Genomic DNA, 18,886 nt, shown 5'->3' with positions numbered 1-18,886 from the left:
TAAATACCTGTACTGGGTGCTGAGGGAATATACACTTGCCACACACAACATTCACTTTTGCAAGAAGAAGAGCTGGTGATTGTGCCACTTTTTATGTGTGTTAAAAAAGGGCCTCTTGGTGATTCATTCTGCAGCATTGCCCTGAAGCCCACAAAGAGTGCTGTTGGCCTGTCAATCGCTCAATGAGACCCGTTGTTTTAAGCAGTGGTGCTCTTATGGGTCAGGAGGATCCAGCCTCCAGCTCACTAAACTACATTGCTTTTAGAATCATTGACATAATGAATTAAAGAATCCATGTTGACACTGTTGGCCGGGCCCTCAGGGAGAGCACACCTTCCCTTCACAAAAGCAGGAACTGTTGGACATGAAGCATCTGTAAAAGCGAACATACTGCCTCTTTCAAGGATGGGCATTTGGGGGTGTCACTTCTACCTGTGGTGTCCTGGCTTAACCACATCTCCCAACTATTGCTTGTTGAGAAAAGGCCATTTTAGCATTCCGTTTCTGCGGAGGCATTTTCTTGTCTTGCTTTCTGCTCTTCCGTTGCAGTCCCACAGGTCACCACTAGACTGCTGACACTGCTGGCATGTCCTGGTCTATTAAGCCTGTCCTTAATGGACTTGGGTTTTCGAGAATGGCTGTGCAAACTCTTTGACCGTACGGAAGGAAAACCACAAGTCCTGTCAGATTTCACTGACAACAAATTGTCTGTGTGAATCCTTTTGGTGACAGGTGAGGAAGGATGGGAGGCACTGAGACCCACCACTTCACCAACATCACTGTCCTCTTCGGTGTCAGTCAGTAGCTGTTTCCGCTCAGCTTGCATCTCCGCTTCAGACACAATGCCAGGATATTCAGGAGGAGGCTCACTAGCTAGTTTCTGCTGAACCTCATACTTCCACTCGGCAGTCCATTGTTCAATTGTGGAAGGGCACACTTCATCCATGATGGTCCTATACTCTTGGTCCATAATGGTCCGGTTGTTAACTCCTCCAACCATATTTCCACCTTGTGCAAATATGTAACTCCTTGATTTCATCATGCTTGCTTCGCAAGCGTTGAATGTTTCAGAAGGGTAGTACCTCATTGCCCTAGGTTTGTCCAAAGGATAGGAGATGGTGGCTTCTAATTTGGCCTTTTCTAACGCTAAATGAGGGTTCTGAATTTTTGGTCCAGTTCCAGGCTGCCCATTTGCAACCATATCCATTTGGTTGAGAGTTTGGGGTGTTGTCTCTTCATTCTTACAGTGTTCCTGCCTGTCAACTGAGCCAGAATGGGATAGAGAAACATTCTGCGTAACATCTAAAGTGTTTTTGCTGTGATCTGTAGAGGCGCTTGTGGCAGAGTGGATACTTCCTTGGCGTTCTGGAGCCAGCTGTAGCTTTGAATCTGCTTTACGCAATGCCAAGGCTGGAGACATTGGGGTAGGCAGGTCATCATAGGCAAGATCATCACCGTGGTACCTGTACATGTAGCCATCAGAACTGTTTACGCTGCTTTGCCGGAGGAGGTAAGCAGCATCACATTCCGAGGATGCCCGGGAACGTGTGTGAGTCAGCTCAGCCTTGTCGATGCCTGCCAGTTTCTCCAGAGCATTCGCCATCCGGCCAGAGAGTTCTTCCAGCTGAGAAAGTCGAAGGTCAACCGTCTGGAGAGAGGCTTTCATGAAATGTTCTCTTTCATTCACTTCTTCTAATCTCATAGACATGTTTTCAACTCTATAGAATTCAAAGGGGGGGGGGAATAAATTCATTAAGCAACACAGATTTGTCCTGCACTGTCATTATTAGCTCAGAACAGCACTTATGAGGAGGGCAGCTGTTTTATTAATTATTAGAGCTTCCAGTTTCACTCAGTTAATCAGTAGGTTATTACTCATTTCTTCATGCCATTGGCTGCCACAAACTTAATTATAATAAAACCAAGAAAAGAAAAGAACCAGAGAGTGTTAGAATAACTTAAAAGGATTATAACTGTATTATAGCTAGACGTCACACATTCCTCTGTTGCAGTTTCCTTTGGTTGAATTCTTACGATATTTAGAATATTTTTGCATGGTGCTGTGGGCACTGCCAGGCTGCCAGAGGCACACAGGCAGCTTGTGATGATTCCCCAGCATATTTGGTGACACCTTGCAAATCATCCCAACTTCCTGAGTAAGAAGAACCCCAAGAGTTACAGGTTAATTCCCTGCCATGGTGGGGTACTAGGGATGGAAGAGAAATTATATTTTGTTTGCATTTGAATGAAAATGGACCTAATTCATAGCCCTCACACCAAAATGTGATCCTAAGCACAACTCTCCTTCAAAATTGTCCACAGACAGCTTCCGGGTCATGTGGCCAGCATGACTAAGCCGCTTCTGGTGAACCAGAGCCGCACACGGAAATGTCGTTTACCTTCCCACTGGAGCAGTATCTATTTATCTACTTGCACTATGATGTGCTTTCGAACTGCTAGGTTGACAGGAGCAGGGTCCGAGCAATGGGAGTTCACCCCATCATGGGGATTCGAACCACCAACCTTCTGATCAGCAAGCCCTAGGCTTACTCTTTCCTTCAACATCTCCAAAGGACACTAGTGTTGAAGTCCATGCTTCCTCTTTGCCTACTGCAACTGGCAAGAAAATAAACAAATTCACTGGCTACCTTTCTGAAGTAACTCTAATACGTTCATCATTTGATGACTGTTCTTCATCTTCTTTTTGTCGGAAATATTCCTCAACACATTGCTCCTCAAATTCATACAGTTTTTTCAACTCTTCATCATTTAGAAACAGCTCTGAAAGAAATTGAGGCAGGGAAAGCATGTATTTTACCATGTCTATCAAACCCCCTAAACTCGGAAGAGACTACTACCACCTCAATGTGCATTTTCAGGCTACTTGTAATGAACATTAGGCTCTAATGCTGCAGGTCTAACCCCACTTTTCTGGGAGTAAATAGATCTGAGTAGACCTGGTGAGGCTTGCAATGTTAAGGTACAGTTCGGTGCATATTCTGGCCTGGAGCCCTATATGGCAAAAATCTGGCAAGCAGGCAGTAGCTAAACACTGAATTTCTATAGTATGGCAGTTTGCACACTGTCCCTTGCAGAAATTAAAATCCAATCTGGAGTCCTGTGTCAGAAAAACTTTTTCAACTATTGGAAAGTAGTCTAAAATATCAACAGCTCAATCCTGATCATGTTTACTCAGAAACAAGCCCACCGTATTTATTGAGTTATGCATCCCCATCCTTTTTGTAAACTGCTTTGAGGGTTTTTTCTTTAACATTCAAGCGCTCTATGAATTTTATGAAATACATGCATAAATAACCCTATGCATGCTTACTCACTATGCTCAATGAGAAAGTGTGCTCAAGGTTGCACGCTTAGGGCTGGTTCACCTGACTCAGGGACACAGATTATCCCTTCAATATCCTATCCCATTCTGTATACCCCTTTCACAACCATTCCAGCATCTACAGCTCCCATCAGCCCCAGCTACTTTGGATAGCCATCTGGGATGATGGGAGTTGTAGTCCAGCTACAGGTTCCCCACCCGCTTTTGATTTAGTGCAACTAAGCCTGGTCTCTCCACACAGCAGCATGAGACAGTAAAGTGGCTATAGATGGGGGATGTTTCTGAGTTCTCCCCACCTTTCAAAAACGAAAGGTGGGCAGAAAGTCAAAACAAGGAGGATTCCAATTGGAGCCCCTCTGTGCTGACTTTCTGCTTGCAGATGGTCTATGGATGGGACCTTCAAACCCCTGCCTGACCCCTGCTATGGTGCCCAGTCAACCAAGACTCATAGCACAGAGAGAATGTCTGTCTCCCTCCACATACTCAGTCCTCGGTCGCGTTCATCTTGGTCCCCTTCTCTTCGTTTCTTGCAGCGGCAGCAGAGACGAACTATAATGATGTAAAGGTGGCTAAAGATGATCATGGGTGGAGGAAGCACTGGCCGGTCATGGAAGGTCATGATCAGCTGATACCGCTGGAACTTCCAGACTTGGTTGGAGATGGACTTCACTTCAAAGAAGGTGTTGCTGCAAAAGATACACCCCTGATGAGTAGCTTCACTACAAAATTGCCAGAGAGCTAAGTGAAAGTTGTGAGAACTCGGTCGTCTCTTCATATGTTGCCAGTTTAAAGTTGCCACATTTGGGGTGGGGACAAGAACATGGCACAGAGAGGGGAAATTGTCTCCAGAGTGAACCCTATTTGCCTTGCCATGCAAATGATGGCATCCGTTCAGAGATAGTGCAGATCCAACAGATCTGGGACCAGTTCTCCTTGAGCTGAGGGACTGAAGGGGATTGATTCAGTTTGCAATAGTTAACCTTCCTAATTCACACTTTCTGAAACAATAAGCAAATAGAAGTACAGCTACCCTGTGAAATTTGTACTTCTCTAAATTTTGCAAGACACTTCTCCAACCAATAAGTGTGCACGAAAGTGCATCTTGTAAGTGAAAATAACCTTAAAAACATGCATTATATTGGGAAAACTGCTTGCATAAATGCATATATTTGGTAAAATTATGTCCAAAATTCATCAGAAGGGATGCAGACAAAAGTGCAGACGGAAGAGAAATCCCTAACTTGATGCAGAAATGAGGCAAATTGAACTTCAGATTGGAAAAATGAGGAACTGAAATGGGCAGATTTGTTCTATTGAGATTTCAAGAGTAGGGTGGGGAGAGAGTTGCACCAGTTGCCCACTGCCAAAGGACCTCTGCAAAATATCATTTCTTTTGGGGCTGATTATTTGAAGCATGGCTCAAACTGAGCATGCTAACAACACCTCCTGGCGTTTGATGTGACATTAAACATTCAACTCATGAAAGGCCCTTTGTAACATCAAAGCCCATAGAAGCTCTACATTGTCTTGCTTTTTAAAATGCTGATCAGATTGACCTAAATAGCAATGTTTGCAAATCTCTCTCAGAAATATATTCTGTGAACTTGGTTCACAGAAAATGGGCAGGGAACCCTTTTTCTGCTGAGGACTGCATTCCCCTGGGGTCAGTTTGTTGGGGGCTGCATGCCAATAGTGCAGGGTGTGTGCTAAACCAGGTTACTGGAAGCATATTGGCATTTTGTATTTGAGTTTATTCACAAGTGGACAGGTTAAGCATAGGTAGAAGCACAGAAGTCCACTGCCCCCACACCAGACCTGGAAAGAGGCAGCTAGCACCCCCAGAAGCTGTTTGCTTATAGATCCCAAACACTTCTCTCTGAAAAACACTTCTAGAGGGGCAGCTGTGTTACGCTCTGGTAGCAAAAATATGAAAGTGTCTTGTGGCACCTTAAAGTCTAACAAATTTGTTATGGCGCAAGTGTTCCTGAACTCAGGTAATTGGGTTTGAATCCACAAATGCTTCTGCCATGATACACTTGTTAGTCTTTCAGGTGACCCAAAACCCTCTTTTGTTTCAGCTATCTGGGTCTCTCTTAGTACCAAACTTTAATCTGCTGTTACTCACAGGTAGCTTGTTCTGCCACCCCCAGCTAGAGGAAAAAATAAGGATGCATCATTTTCTCTAACCATCTCCTAGCTTCTTTGGGCCATCTTAATTACCATGGAGACATATCCCTTTTGTCAAGTCCAAAACTGACCGAGTATTGCCTCTGGGAAGACCACACTGATCAATCTACTCTCAGAAATCTGATTGGAAATCCATAGCAATTGCATCTCTTCAGGAATGGGAATACATGAGACCAACAGCCTGAGGTGGGGGACACATTCTGCTCCTTCTGGGTTTGTTTGTCTACCTTTGGTCCCCATCCTGCACTCAGTTCTCACTGGTGGCTCCTAGAAGCTGTCAGCATGCAACAGCAGCCACAACCCAGGAAGGGTTTTAACTGGCCAGCTAAACCAGATGAAGGTAGCTGATGGGTCTCAAAACCTTGGTGAGTTAGGGACTTTCTGTCAAGGGTGCTTCCAGTCAAAGGAATGTGCATGGCAGAGAGTTCACTCTTTATTGTCAAAGATAATATAGTTGCTTTGCTTCTACTGCTCCAGATACCTACACACATCAATCTGGTATCTAGGCAGCTACTCCCAGTTCCACCCCTACCAATTATGTACCTTTCCAAGTTGGGCTGTGCTCATGTAGCCAGAGACTCTGCCTGCATGGAAACTTCCTCTGCTCGTCCCACTTCAATTCCCTCCTGATTCTGGGAGACAGTGGTGCAGGAGAGGGTGGGGAAGCACTTGGTCCTTCACTTGGCTGGCCTGCCTTTTCCTCCTCTTTCTCCAGCTCTGAAACTTCTCCAGCCTCTGCTTCTCACCTCCCAGCTAGTATAGGCCCTCACAAACCTCCTGCCTCTCTTGGGTCAGACTCCAGCCCTGCTTCCCCCGGTATACACTCCTCAGCACCCTGCCAGTCTATGACACTTCCCTTGCATGTGAAGACAGGCTCCAGTGGATGGAGCAGAGCAGTTGAAAGCAAGAGTGGGTCCAATGGCCAATAAGGTGGTTTCTGCATGTGCTGTAGAGGGAAGTGAGGGGCAGATGGGGCTTGTCAACCTGGGAAGGAAGCCCTTCGAGGAGAAGGAAAACTGTGATTCTAAACCTCCACTGCTTTGTAGGATAAGTAAGAAAAGTCTAAGGAGTAGACCCTACGCAAATCTGGAGTGGAGTCCGTAAGACGGTTGGATGGTATCTTGTACACCTCCTTCTGGCAACTCCTGCGGCCAAGCTACTGCCAAACATCTTGCTCTGCTTTCCTTTGGACCACATCAGTGAGGCCAAGAGGGTTGTCTTGTGATCTGGGCAGCCAGAGGCAGCCTCCATACACACTGTCCAGGCTTGCATCCCAGGGAGGTCACTTCAGTGCTGCTAATGCAGCCATTGGACTTCACCCACAGAGGCACACTCCATTGTCTCGTGACAGATGCCAAAAACTGGCTGTAGAAGTACTGGAGAAATGCAAATTTTGAAAGGTAGCTGCATTTCAGCTTGTGTATTATTTTTCTCCCTCATCCCTAATGGTGATGGTTATATTTTACTACTTGACAATTTGGTGCAATGGTGTTTGGCCATGTAGATCCTTTCACTGTTCTTGCACGGTCTCTTTTCATTTTTGTGAGAGTCAACAAATTGCACCTCCAAGTCTTCTGCAGGAGAAGAGAAGCATTGGCAGTACAACAAAGCATGGCCCATCCCTGTGACTACCAAACAAGGATGGGTTAACTGCATGACCTACTTCCTACAATGTTGATTTTATTTGCAGTCCCTTCAGATAACCACCATTGTGCATGCAAGAGAATCACTTTCTCTCTTCTTCTTTTCCCCCTTTTAAATTTAGCTCTGCGACTGGCATGTGACTCCTTTTAAAATGCACGACCTTTTCAGCTATTGAATATTCTACTGTAGATTGCAAAATAAAAGATAGCTTTGTGAGCAAGTCTGATTTCAAAGGACAGCACCCAAACCGGGCACAGTGCCCAGGACAATGGCATGGATCTACACCCACCAGCAATCCAGTTTTGGATACTGGCAGCAAAAGATAACAGTGTGATTGAGCAGTAAATATAGGCATCTCCCCCGCTTGTGTGTACGTGTTAAAGCAAGCAGCCATATGAGACCTAATGCTAGTAGCAGCTCATCTAAACCCAGGGAGGGCAACTTGTGTGGTCTTCCTGCTGTTGCTGGACCACAGCTCCTACCTGGAGGCCCAGAGATGTTTCAGTCCTAATCTAAACAGATGAAGCTCTACCCTTCCCTTGCCCTTGCCCTACATACACACAACACTTTATTCTAGAATCAATGGAGATTGAGTACACAGTCCAAACACAGTCTAGATCTGTTGCATATGTTTCACCCCAGAAAAAGGCTTCTTGGGAAACTGGTTTCATTCTGAAAAGAAATGTTCATTGCAGGTTGCTTCTGCGTTACAGTGCAAAATTTTAATCAGAAAACAGATGGATGTAGGCAGCCCTGGCAATGCCAGGGTGTATTCTCACCTGCCCAAAGTCTGGTGTGTACCAAGATCACAGTCACTCCTTGCTTTTCTATTTCCCTGGGACATGTGCAGGGAGGAAAAGGCATGAATCTCCTGATCAAGGGGAAGGTTTTCAAGTGTGTATCAAGTATCCACCCCCACCCTTGCTGACAGCAGGGTGATAGCATCTAGACCGAAAGCAGCATGCTCATGAAGAGCACAGACAATTCCAAATTGAGGAAAACTGACATTTCTTGTCATTGGCGTAGCGTGGGGGGTGCAGGGGGGGGCCGGGTGCAACATCTGGGGGTTAGGGTTAGGGGGCGCAAATCCACGGGTTAGGAGGTGCAAATTACTTGCCTTGCCCTGGGTGCTGACAACCCTTGCTACGCCACTGTTTCTTGTGCATGCACCTGACTCTCTTTGGCCACAGTTGATCCTTCACCTACCTTTCTCAGGGTCCCCCTAATAAACCCCACCAGACTTCTTCACAGTAGGAAGGAATCCAGAGTGAGTATCTCCCTCGTAAGCAAAACACTCACTTGAAAACAGCAATCAGCAAGTTGACCAGGAGAATGTTGGCTACCAAGAGGTAGCAGGCCATGATTGCGGGAGTCAGCCATGCGCCAGGGATGCACTGGGGGAAACGCTTGCCATCCTCATCATAAAGGTTTTCCCCACACGGAGCTGAGGATGGAATTGGCTTATGGTTAGTCAACATGGAGCACATACAGTGAGGGCTCTGTGTAACTGGGGGAAGGTAGAAATCAGAGGGACCCAGCCCAAGGTTGTTGTAGGGCACAGGGCACATGCTTGAGTAACTGTCCTTTTTGTGGGGCAGTCCAGCCTCTGAACACACCCAGATGGGTTTACACAAACAACCACCTTCTCCCTCCCATGCACATTTCTGATTTCAAAAATAGCAGCCCCCCACCCTCCACAGGAATTCAACTCTGTGGGGCCAAATCTGGTAAGGGGCAGACTGGTGAAATCTGGCAGGTCAGGGCAGAATGTAAGGGGAGGGGGTGCAGCCTGTTGGCTTGTGGGCAGGACCAGGGCATAACGAGGTGGGTGGAGCCTGGCACAGTCTAGAGTTCACCAGCTTATTAGGTCATCTGAAAGCACAGTTTTACTGGCTGGGACTAGAACTAATTGGGTACCCAGATCAGTGTATGTTTAACTCAGAGTAGGTCCACTGAAATGAATAAGAGGACCAACTTAGGGCCATTTCAATGGGTCTGTGAAGCGCCTTTCTCACAGAAGCAGGCTCCTTTAAAGACATTCAGAGTCATACTATCACCATAGCTGTCAACCTTCCCTTTTTTGCGGGAAATTCCCTTATTCCAGCACCGTTTCCCGCTGCTTCCCGCTGCTATCCCGGATTGTTAGATATCCTGTAGACTGCCCCCGGGACAGGTGAGGCTGCTGATCCCTTATTTTCAAATCTGAAAGTTGACAGCTATGACTATTACAGAGCCAAGATTCACTTCCTTTATCACAGATATTGGAACTTTTTTTTAAAGCAATCACACAAACAGCAGGATAGCTTTAAAAGCCTCTTCTGGGGATTTTGGAATATTGCTATGGAAACAGCATAGGTCTAAACCCTGCCCTGGTTGTCTAAGATGCTGCAGAGATTTGTTGCAAAATTTGGGTTTCTGATGGGTCAAGACCCACACCTCAAATCTTCAGCTGGCAAAGGTGGGTGTATGAGGTTTTAGGTGGTGGCGAATTTGGGGACCAGGTCATGACAACATGGCAGTGGCAGGTATTGCACTAAAGCTGAGATGAACTCTAATTAAAGGGTCACTGGGAAGGGTGTGTGTGTGGAATCCACCAATAAAAACATTTAATTGATTTGTCAAATCCCTGCAAAGACTTACGGTTAATTTCCATGGCATAGACTACCCAGCGTTCCGAAAGCAAAGAATAAAAATGCAAAAAGCAGCATTTTAAAAAAGGATAAAAGAACAAGAACAGTAGGGAAGGAAAAACACACATGTGACTGACAATATGGTTGCTCTTCAGCTGCCAGAGAAAGATAAGGCCTTCAAATGTTTTAACAGGCAAGAGACATGCTCTGAAACAATGGCTCTTGTCAGGACTCCAGAAGGCCTTGCAATTTCCTTTTCTCTTGGACTTTCCGAAACATTATGTATGGCAGCGTATTTGTGGCAATCAAAAGATAATTACAAAAGGCAGCTGGCAGATGATCATGTAAATATTCGAGCTATTTCAATTATGTAAGGATGACGTGGGCAGACTCTCACCACAAGAACAAAGCACCACAAGGCAATTGCACAAGATGGACAGTGTGGCTGCCCTGGGAACACTTTTTGCTCTCTGGAAACACACTCTTGAGTCTAGATCTGCCTCACAGAGAGGGATCTCAGCCTACAGCAAGGGTCAGGGGCTCCACACGGCTCAGGTCCAGAAGGGAGAGAGGAATAGCTGCTAGTGGAAGATTTCAGCAAGCATCAGTCACACACTGTAAAGCCAAGAAGGCTACAAACCGTAAAAAGCTGGATTTCTTTAGAAATATGCACACCATGTTAAATTGAGGTGTTCTTTTTTTTTTAAAAAAAATTAAAACTATACAGAAAGCTCGCACCTTCAGTCATGCCATTTAAAAATAAAGAAATGAGACAATGGTTTTCGAACAACCCCACTTGAAAGAAATGCAAGGGTCATTCACAAAGAATATGGTGGTGGTGATTTCCTTGATGCTCTTTTTTTGTGCAAAAATGCTCAGCTGCTCCTTAGCTGTGTAGGGCACACAAAAGCTTCCCCTGCCGGGCAGGACTTCTTCACTAGAGAACTCTGTGTTCACAGGACCATTTCCTCCCCCTGTTGACTGTATTATCAGGTTCTTAAAAGACTCAAGATGCACACAGGTCCATAACACAAATTTGCCTAAGATTTGCTGACAGAAAAGAGGTTTTCTGTAAAAGGGAAGGGATATATGAATGCTCTTTCTTTTTAACTTGCAAAATAAAGGGAATTGGTTGCGGGTGAAGACACAGTTTGAAAGAGATCATCATGTCCGCCACAAAGACAAGCTACAAGGCTGGTTCATTTCTGGGTCCAATTCAAGGGGCTCATGTTGGTGTTCAAAACCCTAAAGGGCTTTGGCCCCAAATATCTGAGAAGCTGTCTCCTTCTGTACAGACCCTTCTAGGTGTTGAGATCAGCAGAGTGGTCCCTAGTGGTAGTTCCACATTCCTTTGAAATTTGGTGATAGTGGCACCCCACCCTTTTCTGTTGCAGCCCCTAAGCTAAGGGATTCCCTCCCTGCAGAGGTGTGCCTGACACCTTCATTATGCATCTTTCAGCAAATGCTGATGATGTGCCTCTTTGCCCTGGTCTCTGGACACATGAAATGTGTGTTTTCAGGAACCACCCTATAATATGTAATCTGCTTTAACTGTTTGTCATTCTGAATTTTCAATTGCCACAACCTCTCCTGGGAGGGTGGGCAATAAATAATTGTAATGACAGCAGCAACAACAAGAAGAAGAAGATATGCATGCTCTTTCTGTTTAACCTACAAAATAAAGGGAATTGATTGAGGGTGATGGCAAAGTTCAGAGGAGTTCAATCATGTCTGCCACAAAGACAAAGCTACAATAATTGTAAGTAGAAAAAGTGATGCCGATTCCAAATTAAATGTTGATTAATTTGGACCCGATCATCTGCCTCAGAAACAGGAAACAGAATCTTACTATGAATTCTGTTCTTACGGTCTATCTGGTCAGCAAACACCTCTCCATAGATCATCCAGTAGGGCATGTAGAAGATGTTGCGGACCAGTCTCCAAGACGGCTGCTCATCGGGATGCAGGATGGCTTGACGGGCAACTCCAAAGCTCATCAGGACCACCAGCATAATCACCACAAAGTACAGCATGTCAATCATCTACACCAAGAAAGAGCGTAGAGCAACATATCAAGAAAGGATCAGCGTAGAAATTACTGAAAAACAATATGAACACGATCTGTGATATATATAATTTATGAATCACTTCCTATGAAGCCAATCAGTTCCAGACCTCAGATCTGCACCTCTTTAATACCTGTCCAACTCTCAGGGCATGACAATGTACTCCTATGGAAACCTTTAAAATATAATTTGGTTAATCTTCTAGGTGCCCCCTCTTCTGTGACTGGGGTGGGCAGTTGATATGGAAAGAGCCTTCTCAGTGGTGTCGTATCAATTATGAAACAGTCTCCCCAGGATTATTTATCTGGAACCAAAGTTTATGAGTTCAAGTAACCAGCTTTAATGCTTTGATTTGCCTGTCACATATAATGACAGTTGATTGTTTCTGACTGCTGCTAAAAAAACAAAAACTGCAATGTATTTTTGATGATATAGTTATCATTTAAATTGGAAGTCATGTTGTAAGTTTTTTTAAAAAACTGAAAGCTGGGCTATAAAAGTTTTAAATCATCATTAACATTCCCATCAACTTCAATGGATCTTAAAAAAGCATCACTTTGGCTGGATCATAACCTTAATGTTTGGCTACATCCAAGTTTCTGTTAGCAATCCCTTGCAACAGTGTTCAAATTGTGCTAAAATGGAGGGCTAAGGTTGCAGAGAGCCATCTGATGAAACATTGCACAGAAATACCGCAATTCATATGGGGTTGTAACAATTCTCTCTGGCTCCTAGTCCTCCAGTAAGTATCCAGTTCTCCATTCAGTTTCTTAGGGCTTCTTGCTTTCGGATAAGCTGCAGCGCCACTCTGCCTTTCTTTAATACCTGCCATGACACCTGCCCTCTCTGTTTCAAAACATAGTTACTTACCATTTTTCCAATCATCATGACATAAGGCCCCAGGTACTTATTCACACCAAAGATGTCCAGTACTCGGATGTACCAGAAAATGATATCCACACAGTAGATAACTCTTCCATAACTCATATAAGGCTGGTTTTGCAAACGGAGAATGGCCCCAACCAAGAACACAGAAATAGCAACCAAATCAGTGATGTTCCAATATTCTTGTAGCCACACTTTTATTTTCTGACTCAATTTACCTGGTTCTGACATCAAAATCTGAAAATAAAGTGGTGGGAAGGGAGAAAGGAAGGTGTTTAATGTGGTAATGGGAGAAAGAAGCTTGAGACCTATTAGCTTCTTACAGCCGGTTTATCCTACTTCAGGTCCCTTGGGCATTCAGACACCCCAGTGAACATGTGGATTGTAGGATTATGCCAGGGGGAGTGGCTTTTGCATCCCTAACTGCTTTCCTCATTCCTTGTGACATCAGAGCAGGTGGAGAATTTCAAAAGAACAGTTGCCAGAATGGTTGAAATTACCTCTCTTACTTTCTCCAATGCCAGAGTCACAATGTATGAAATGACAACCCATTCCTGGAGTGAGGGCCAACGATCCATCGGTACCAAGATTATATAGTTGAACAGCATTAAGTACCCTAGGTAGGATATCTGGAAAAAGAAATAAAAAGAGACCTCACGCTGCATTTTTTGGTTGATTCATTTGTAGGGATGTTGGGTGATGGTGGTTGCACAATGATGATGACACTTCTGCTTAGAAACACAAAGCAGGGTTCTCCCCCCACTATTTACACCATTTACAATTTTTTGTTGTGTTTTGGAAACCAGTAATTACCAGTAATTTTGGAGTAGGGAATAAAGAAGTGAGAGGCCAGCCTACCACAACACTGAGCTTTCCAGATGTTCTAGGCCATTGTTCCCATCAGCATGGCTAATGGTCAGCAGTGACACATTACATCAGCAGGAGAGAATGGAACATCTTGTTTTCACCAAAGGATGAAAATAATTTTCACTCACTGTGTAAAACCAGAACTTCACAATTGGTGCATTATAGAATTCGTAGATCTTTGTTCCAATGGGAAGGCTCCTTTGCTTTTTGTTCCCATCTTCTTCATCTCCCTTTCGGGAACCAGTATCAGCATTTGCATCCTGAAAGACAGGTAGCTTAGGATCATAGATTGTTCCCACTGGAGGGTTCTCATCCATTCAAGGTTATAAAGGGGGTGGGGAGAGAAAATGTCTGAACATAGACAAACTGTCCTGTTTGCTTGCTTGCTTGCTTGCTTGCTTGTTTTTCTACAGGCACATATTATTCAGTTGTAAGAGCCATACTAGAACCTTCATTACTTAAGTCAGCGGTTCTCAACCTGTGGGTCCCCAGATGTTGTTGGACTACAACTCCCATCATCCCTGAGCTCTGGCCTTGCTAGCTAGGGGTGATGTGGGAGTTGTAGTTCAACAACATCTGGGGACCCACAGGTTGAGAAAGGCTGACTTAAGGTATGTAGACTTGTCTGTAGTCAAATAGGTTGTTCATGCTTCAAAAACCTGCAAAGCCTGTTTGCCAAAACAACAACAGTGGGACAAAAGCAATGAAAGCGAACAGTAGAGGAAAGTGCACATCGAAATGCAGTTATTATTGAAATAAATATTTCAAAATGCATTAGTTAGGAGGAAATGTTTGCAAAGTGTATATTGTTCAAAACTGCATAAAAATGTGTTCATCAAAGGAAATTCACACTAGAATGTTGATGGATTTTCATGAGATTTTCTCAGCAGATTGCTGGGGAAACGTGGAGCACTGAATTTAAGGTTGAAAAATAAGAAAACAGAGAGAAACAATGATTGACAATATCCTTCCTTGGAACTTGCTGAAGTTCTGAGGAAGAGCAAGAATCTCAAATACAAAATCTTCAGCATCCCTGACTGAGTTACAAATCTCAGCATTCTTGGCAATTGGGGAAGCCATGATGACTATTAAACAGGGAATAAAGGTGAGACATGTTTGTGGTGTTGAGAGGCTTATAGAGATGGGCTGCCACTGACCACATTTTCTTCCTCTTTTTCTTTCCCGACTTCATTTTCCTTTGAGGTTTGGTAGGAATAGTCATCGGAGGTACGGAACTCCAGGAAGAGGATGGTGGGAGGCATGAGGATTCCCATGATAACCTGCACGAGAGGAAGAAGGGTGGGTCAGTGCATGGCAAGAGCCATTCATGATTTGAAATTTATGGTTTAGTTGCATAGGATGCAGCTCAGGGCCAAACTAGAAATTCCTGGAGATGTCTGATTGGAGATCAGTGATCACATCACCTGTCTCTTGGTTCTACTTGTTTAAGCCAGCATGTATTGAAGGGAGGGGGAACTGAAGCTGGACTGTGGCTCTGGAGGAAGTATTATTCCTGCCCCCGGTACTATTCTCCTCCATATATGTACAGTTTCCCCCTCCCTCCTATATAGCAAGCCCAGGTGCCTGCAGGCCTAAGCAGTCCATGCCTACCTTAAGGCCCGGATTTTTCCTCATGCGCAACCTCCCCATCCACATGTCTGTCAGTAACATCTGGCTGCAGGTGTGTGCGATGAAGTCCCTGTGCTTTGCTGCCACTGCAAGTTTCAGGCAAGTAGAGTTGCTCCAGTTTTTCAGCTCATATGTCAAAAGTTTCATGGCTACTTGCTCATCATGCTTATATGATTGATCCAGCAGCTCAACAGCAAGCTGGCCAAAATCTCTGGAGAGATAAAGAATGCCAGATTAGCTAGCATCTAACAAATTAAACACGGTAGTAAAAATAGCATCACGGGAACAATGCAACAGGTCAAAGCAGTAAAGCCAGTAAAATCTATTAAAATTGCTTATTAAAACCAGTCTTGAGGATGTACTGGAAGACCAGGGCAAGTAAAGTCTTCAGCTGGATCTGAATGGACTTCAGATTCAGTACCAGGTGATACTTCCTGGGAGGACATTCAAGAGCCAGGGGCCACAACAGAGAAGACCCTTCTGTCTGATTCAACTTGAGAGAGCTGAAGGACTCAGTCAGTAGATCATTGTAACATTGGGGCAGGTTCATGTTTAATACTAAGAAAATATAAATATAAACGATATACTAAGAATATATAAATATAAAAAAGCAGAACAGGAACTGGAGAAGGGCCTTATCTCAGAAGGTCTCAGCTTAGACCGAGAGCCAGGGACAGGCCCAACGTCATCCAAATGAGCTTCGTAGCTGAGTGGGGTTTTCAATCCTAGTCTCCCAGGTCCTGGTCTGACAACCTAACCACTACACCACACAGTCCAGCCCTACACTCTGGGTGACTAACTTTGAGTTGTTGTCCAGGTCTTGAGAGATGTCATCCACCAGCTCGCTCTCTGAAGACTCATGGGCCATGGCTTTGTAGAGTTTGCAGGCCACCAGTGCCTTGGCCATGGTCTCCTCTCCACGTTGCCAAAGGAAGAGAGCCATCTTCTGCCGCTTCATCAGCACTGCCCAGACCATGAGCTCATGGAAGGGATACTGGAAGCGGCTGACTTCTGGGTCATCCACATCAATGTCTATCTCCTCTTCCTTCTTCTTCTTTTTCTTCTTTTTCCCTTTGGTTGGAGGTTCATCATCCTAGGAAGGAGCAATTCAGTTAATTTCACATTTAGGCTACATTTTACTGGCATTCCTGCAGATTATTACAGGTTGTGCCCATGAATAAAGATAGATGCTTAAGGAAAAGGCCATGCACTGCTGTTAAGTTGAAGGTTAAGCGGGAAATACAAGCATGCAAAATCATTGTGCCTGAATTGTTAGTACAAGAGTGCCTTCTTATGGCGATGACAATGCTTCCATGCAAAGCGTCACTGCAAATTCACAACAAGTGCTTTTCTGTGGGTATCACAGCTCATGATGTTACCTGTGCAAATGGCACATAGACAGATGCAGGTCCTTCAGACCGATGCATGAGTCATCCTACCTTCAAATCATTTGGCATGATGTTGGAGTTCAAATGAAATCACTGGAAAAGGACCTAAACCTTCTAAATAACAACAACAATATTTATTACGGCCGTAGGCCCATACAGGTAAAAACAACACATAAGTAACAGCTTGTGCACGTGGGGAAAAAAAGCCGCTAAAACACCACTATAACAATAAAATAAACCTTCTAAATATCAGGTTTCTAAATAAATGACCCAGCAATTCCCAAACTGTGGCTGAGGTACATTGTAGTGCCATGAGAGAACTGCTGGAGCTCTCTGAGAAATTAATCCATTCATTATTTACAGCAGGGGTGCACAACCTGTGACCCTCCGAATGTTTATGAACTACAACTCCCAGCAGCCCCAGCCAGCATAGCCAGTGATCAGGGATGATGGGAGGTGTAGTCGCACAACATCTGGAGGGCTGCAGGTTGTGCACCCCTGATCTACAGGTTTCTGTGAGCCCAAAGTGCCCTCTGTAAAGGAGGCTGACCCCCTGCATCTCTGCATGATTATCTGCCCCCTTCACACTGCCTTCCAGGCAGCCTCTGATGGACACAGGTCATACTATTGCATCTCAGCATCACGCATGACTCGGCCTTTTGGTGCAGAGGTGCAACACAACTATTTGCCTTTAAAGGGGGTTACCTATTCTGTCTCTGGATGAATCGCTGATCTGGCTTGGGGCCCTTTCAGCCAGCCCTTGCTAGGCATGGCTGATCCTGCTGTGTCCCTGTTTCAAGTGTGATTGAGTCATGCAGGCACTCTTGGTGCAGAAAAAGGCTAGAATGAGCACATGGGCATGTATTTCTCCAAGAACAAGCCAAGTCACATGCAAAGCAGGCGGCGACATAGAGCGTATTGAAGAAGGCTGAATGGAAATTTCACCTTTGAACATGAGATCTTACACCGGAGGACCCAGCAAAGGGAGAACTATCCCATCTCCTAAATGGGGAAGGAGGACGGAGCATTACGACTGGAACTGGAGGCAAGGAGGAAGGAGGTAACAGAAAGACAGCATGGGCAGTGGAGCCACAGCTAAGGGTGGGGCAGGGAAACATAATTAGAGGGGAAATACCAAATACTAACCATTTCTTGACAGCCTAGAACAGGGAGGCTTTCCACAGTTATTGTTCTTCAGTGGGTAACGAGGAGAACAAGTGGAAGTCCCAGAATTACCTACCAGGGTGCTGAGAGTTGTTAGGACACCCCTATTCCCCTCACAGTTACAGTTCAGAGTTCCCTGGGAAGAGGGATTGGTTGCTAAATCACTTTGTAAGTTGTAGTTCTTTGAGGGGAACAGGGGTGTCCTAGAAACCCTTATTTATTTAATTTAATAAAATTTATACACTGCTTTGATTGTAACAAAAGCAACAACCTCAAAACAACTTACAAAAGGTAAAACATTAAAATCAAGGAAAAAAATCACAATCATACTTTAAAACATACAAAAGTTAAACAGATTAAAATTACTTCAACTTCCTAATCAATAATGTTTTTATCAGGGGGCGAAAAGAGTACATTCATACCTTGGAAGTCAAATGGAATCCATTCCAGAAGTCCATTCGACTTCCAAAACGTTCGGAAACCAAAGCTCCTGCAGCCAATCGGAAGCCGCGGAAGGCCCATTGGACGTTCGGCTTCCAAAAATAGTTTGCAAACCAGAATACTCACTTCCAGGTTTGTGGCATTTGGGAGCCAAAACGTTCGAGAACTAAGCTGTTAGAAAACCAAGGTACGACTGTACAGTGAAGGCATCTGCTTGATCTCAAGAGTCAGAGAGTTCCAAAGTATAGGCATTGCCACACTAAAGGATCAAGTTTTTCCCAATACAGAAGGGGTATTATGCGGCCCCTGTAGTAGTGCCAGTTCTGCTGATAGGTCAATTTGGCACATGTGGGGTAAGGCGATCTGTAGGTAAACTGGTCCCAAGTTGTTCAGGGCTTCATATACTTATAGTAACACCTTGAGAGAGCCAGTGTGGTGTAGTGGTTAAGAGTGGTAGTCTCGTAATCTGGGGAACCGGGTTCACGTCTCCGCTCCTCCACATGCAGCTGCTGGGTGACCTTGGGCCAGTCACACTTCTTTGAAGTCTCTCAGCCCCACTCACCCCACAGAGTGTTTGTTGTGGGGGAGGAAGGGAAAGGAGAATGTTAGCCGCTTTGAGACTCCTTAAAGGGAGTAAAAGGG

The 18,886-nt window shown here is 44.7% G+C and overlaps 1 protein-coding gene across 3 annotated transcripts in view; it reads right to left on the bottom strand.

Moving 5' to 3' along the window:
• Positions 1-414: 414 nt before the first annotated feature.
• The window catches only part of TRPM1 (transient receptor potential cation channel subfamily M member 1), a 20,275-nt gene continuing 1,803 nt past the window's right edge, over positions 415-18,886 (bottom strand). Inside the window, exons 2-13 of one of the 3 annotated variants that reach the window (XM_081887629.1) lie at positions 17,585-17,641; positions 16,052-16,344; positions 15,234-15,462; positions 14,780-14,902; positions 13,751-13,882; positions 13,256-13,384; positions 12,741-12,992; positions 11,654-11,846; positions 8,474-8,618; positions 3,827-4,029; positions 2,649-2,781; positions 415-1,718 (exon numbers count right to left, since the gene is read on the bottom strand). In XM_081887629.1, the coding sequence (XP_081743755.1) occupies positions 491-1,718; positions 2,649-2,781; positions 3,827-4,029; positions 8,474-8,618; positions 11,654-11,846; positions 12,741-12,992; positions 13,256-13,384; positions 13,751-13,882; positions 14,780-14,902; positions 15,234-15,462; positions 16,052-16,227 (2,943 nt within the window). In that variant the 5' untranslated portion in view covers positions 16,228-16,344; positions 17,585-17,641 and the 3' untranslated portion in view covers positions 415-490. Of the gene's footprint in view, positions 1,719-2,550; positions 2,617-2,648; positions 2,782-3,826; positions 4,030-8,473; positions 8,619-11,653; positions 11,847-12,740; positions 12,993-13,255; positions 13,385-13,750; positions 13,883-14,779; positions 14,903-15,233; positions 15,463-16,051; positions 16,345-17,584; positions 18,685-18,886 lie in introns of those variants that run through there. The other 2 variants (XM_081887630.1, XM_081887631.1) reach the window with 2 other exon arrangements.

The sequence above is a fragment of the Podarcis melisellensis genome, assembly GCF_964234715.1.
Source record: "Podarcis melisellensis genome assembly, chromosome: 14".
In the NCBI taxonomy this organism is placed as follows: Eukaryota; Metazoa; Chordata; class Lepidosauria; order Squamata; family Lacertidae; genus Podarcis; species Podarcis melisellensis.
The sequence above is the reverse complement of the archived record's forward strand: the minus strand, read 5'-3'. Positions and strand labels throughout refer to the sequence as shown.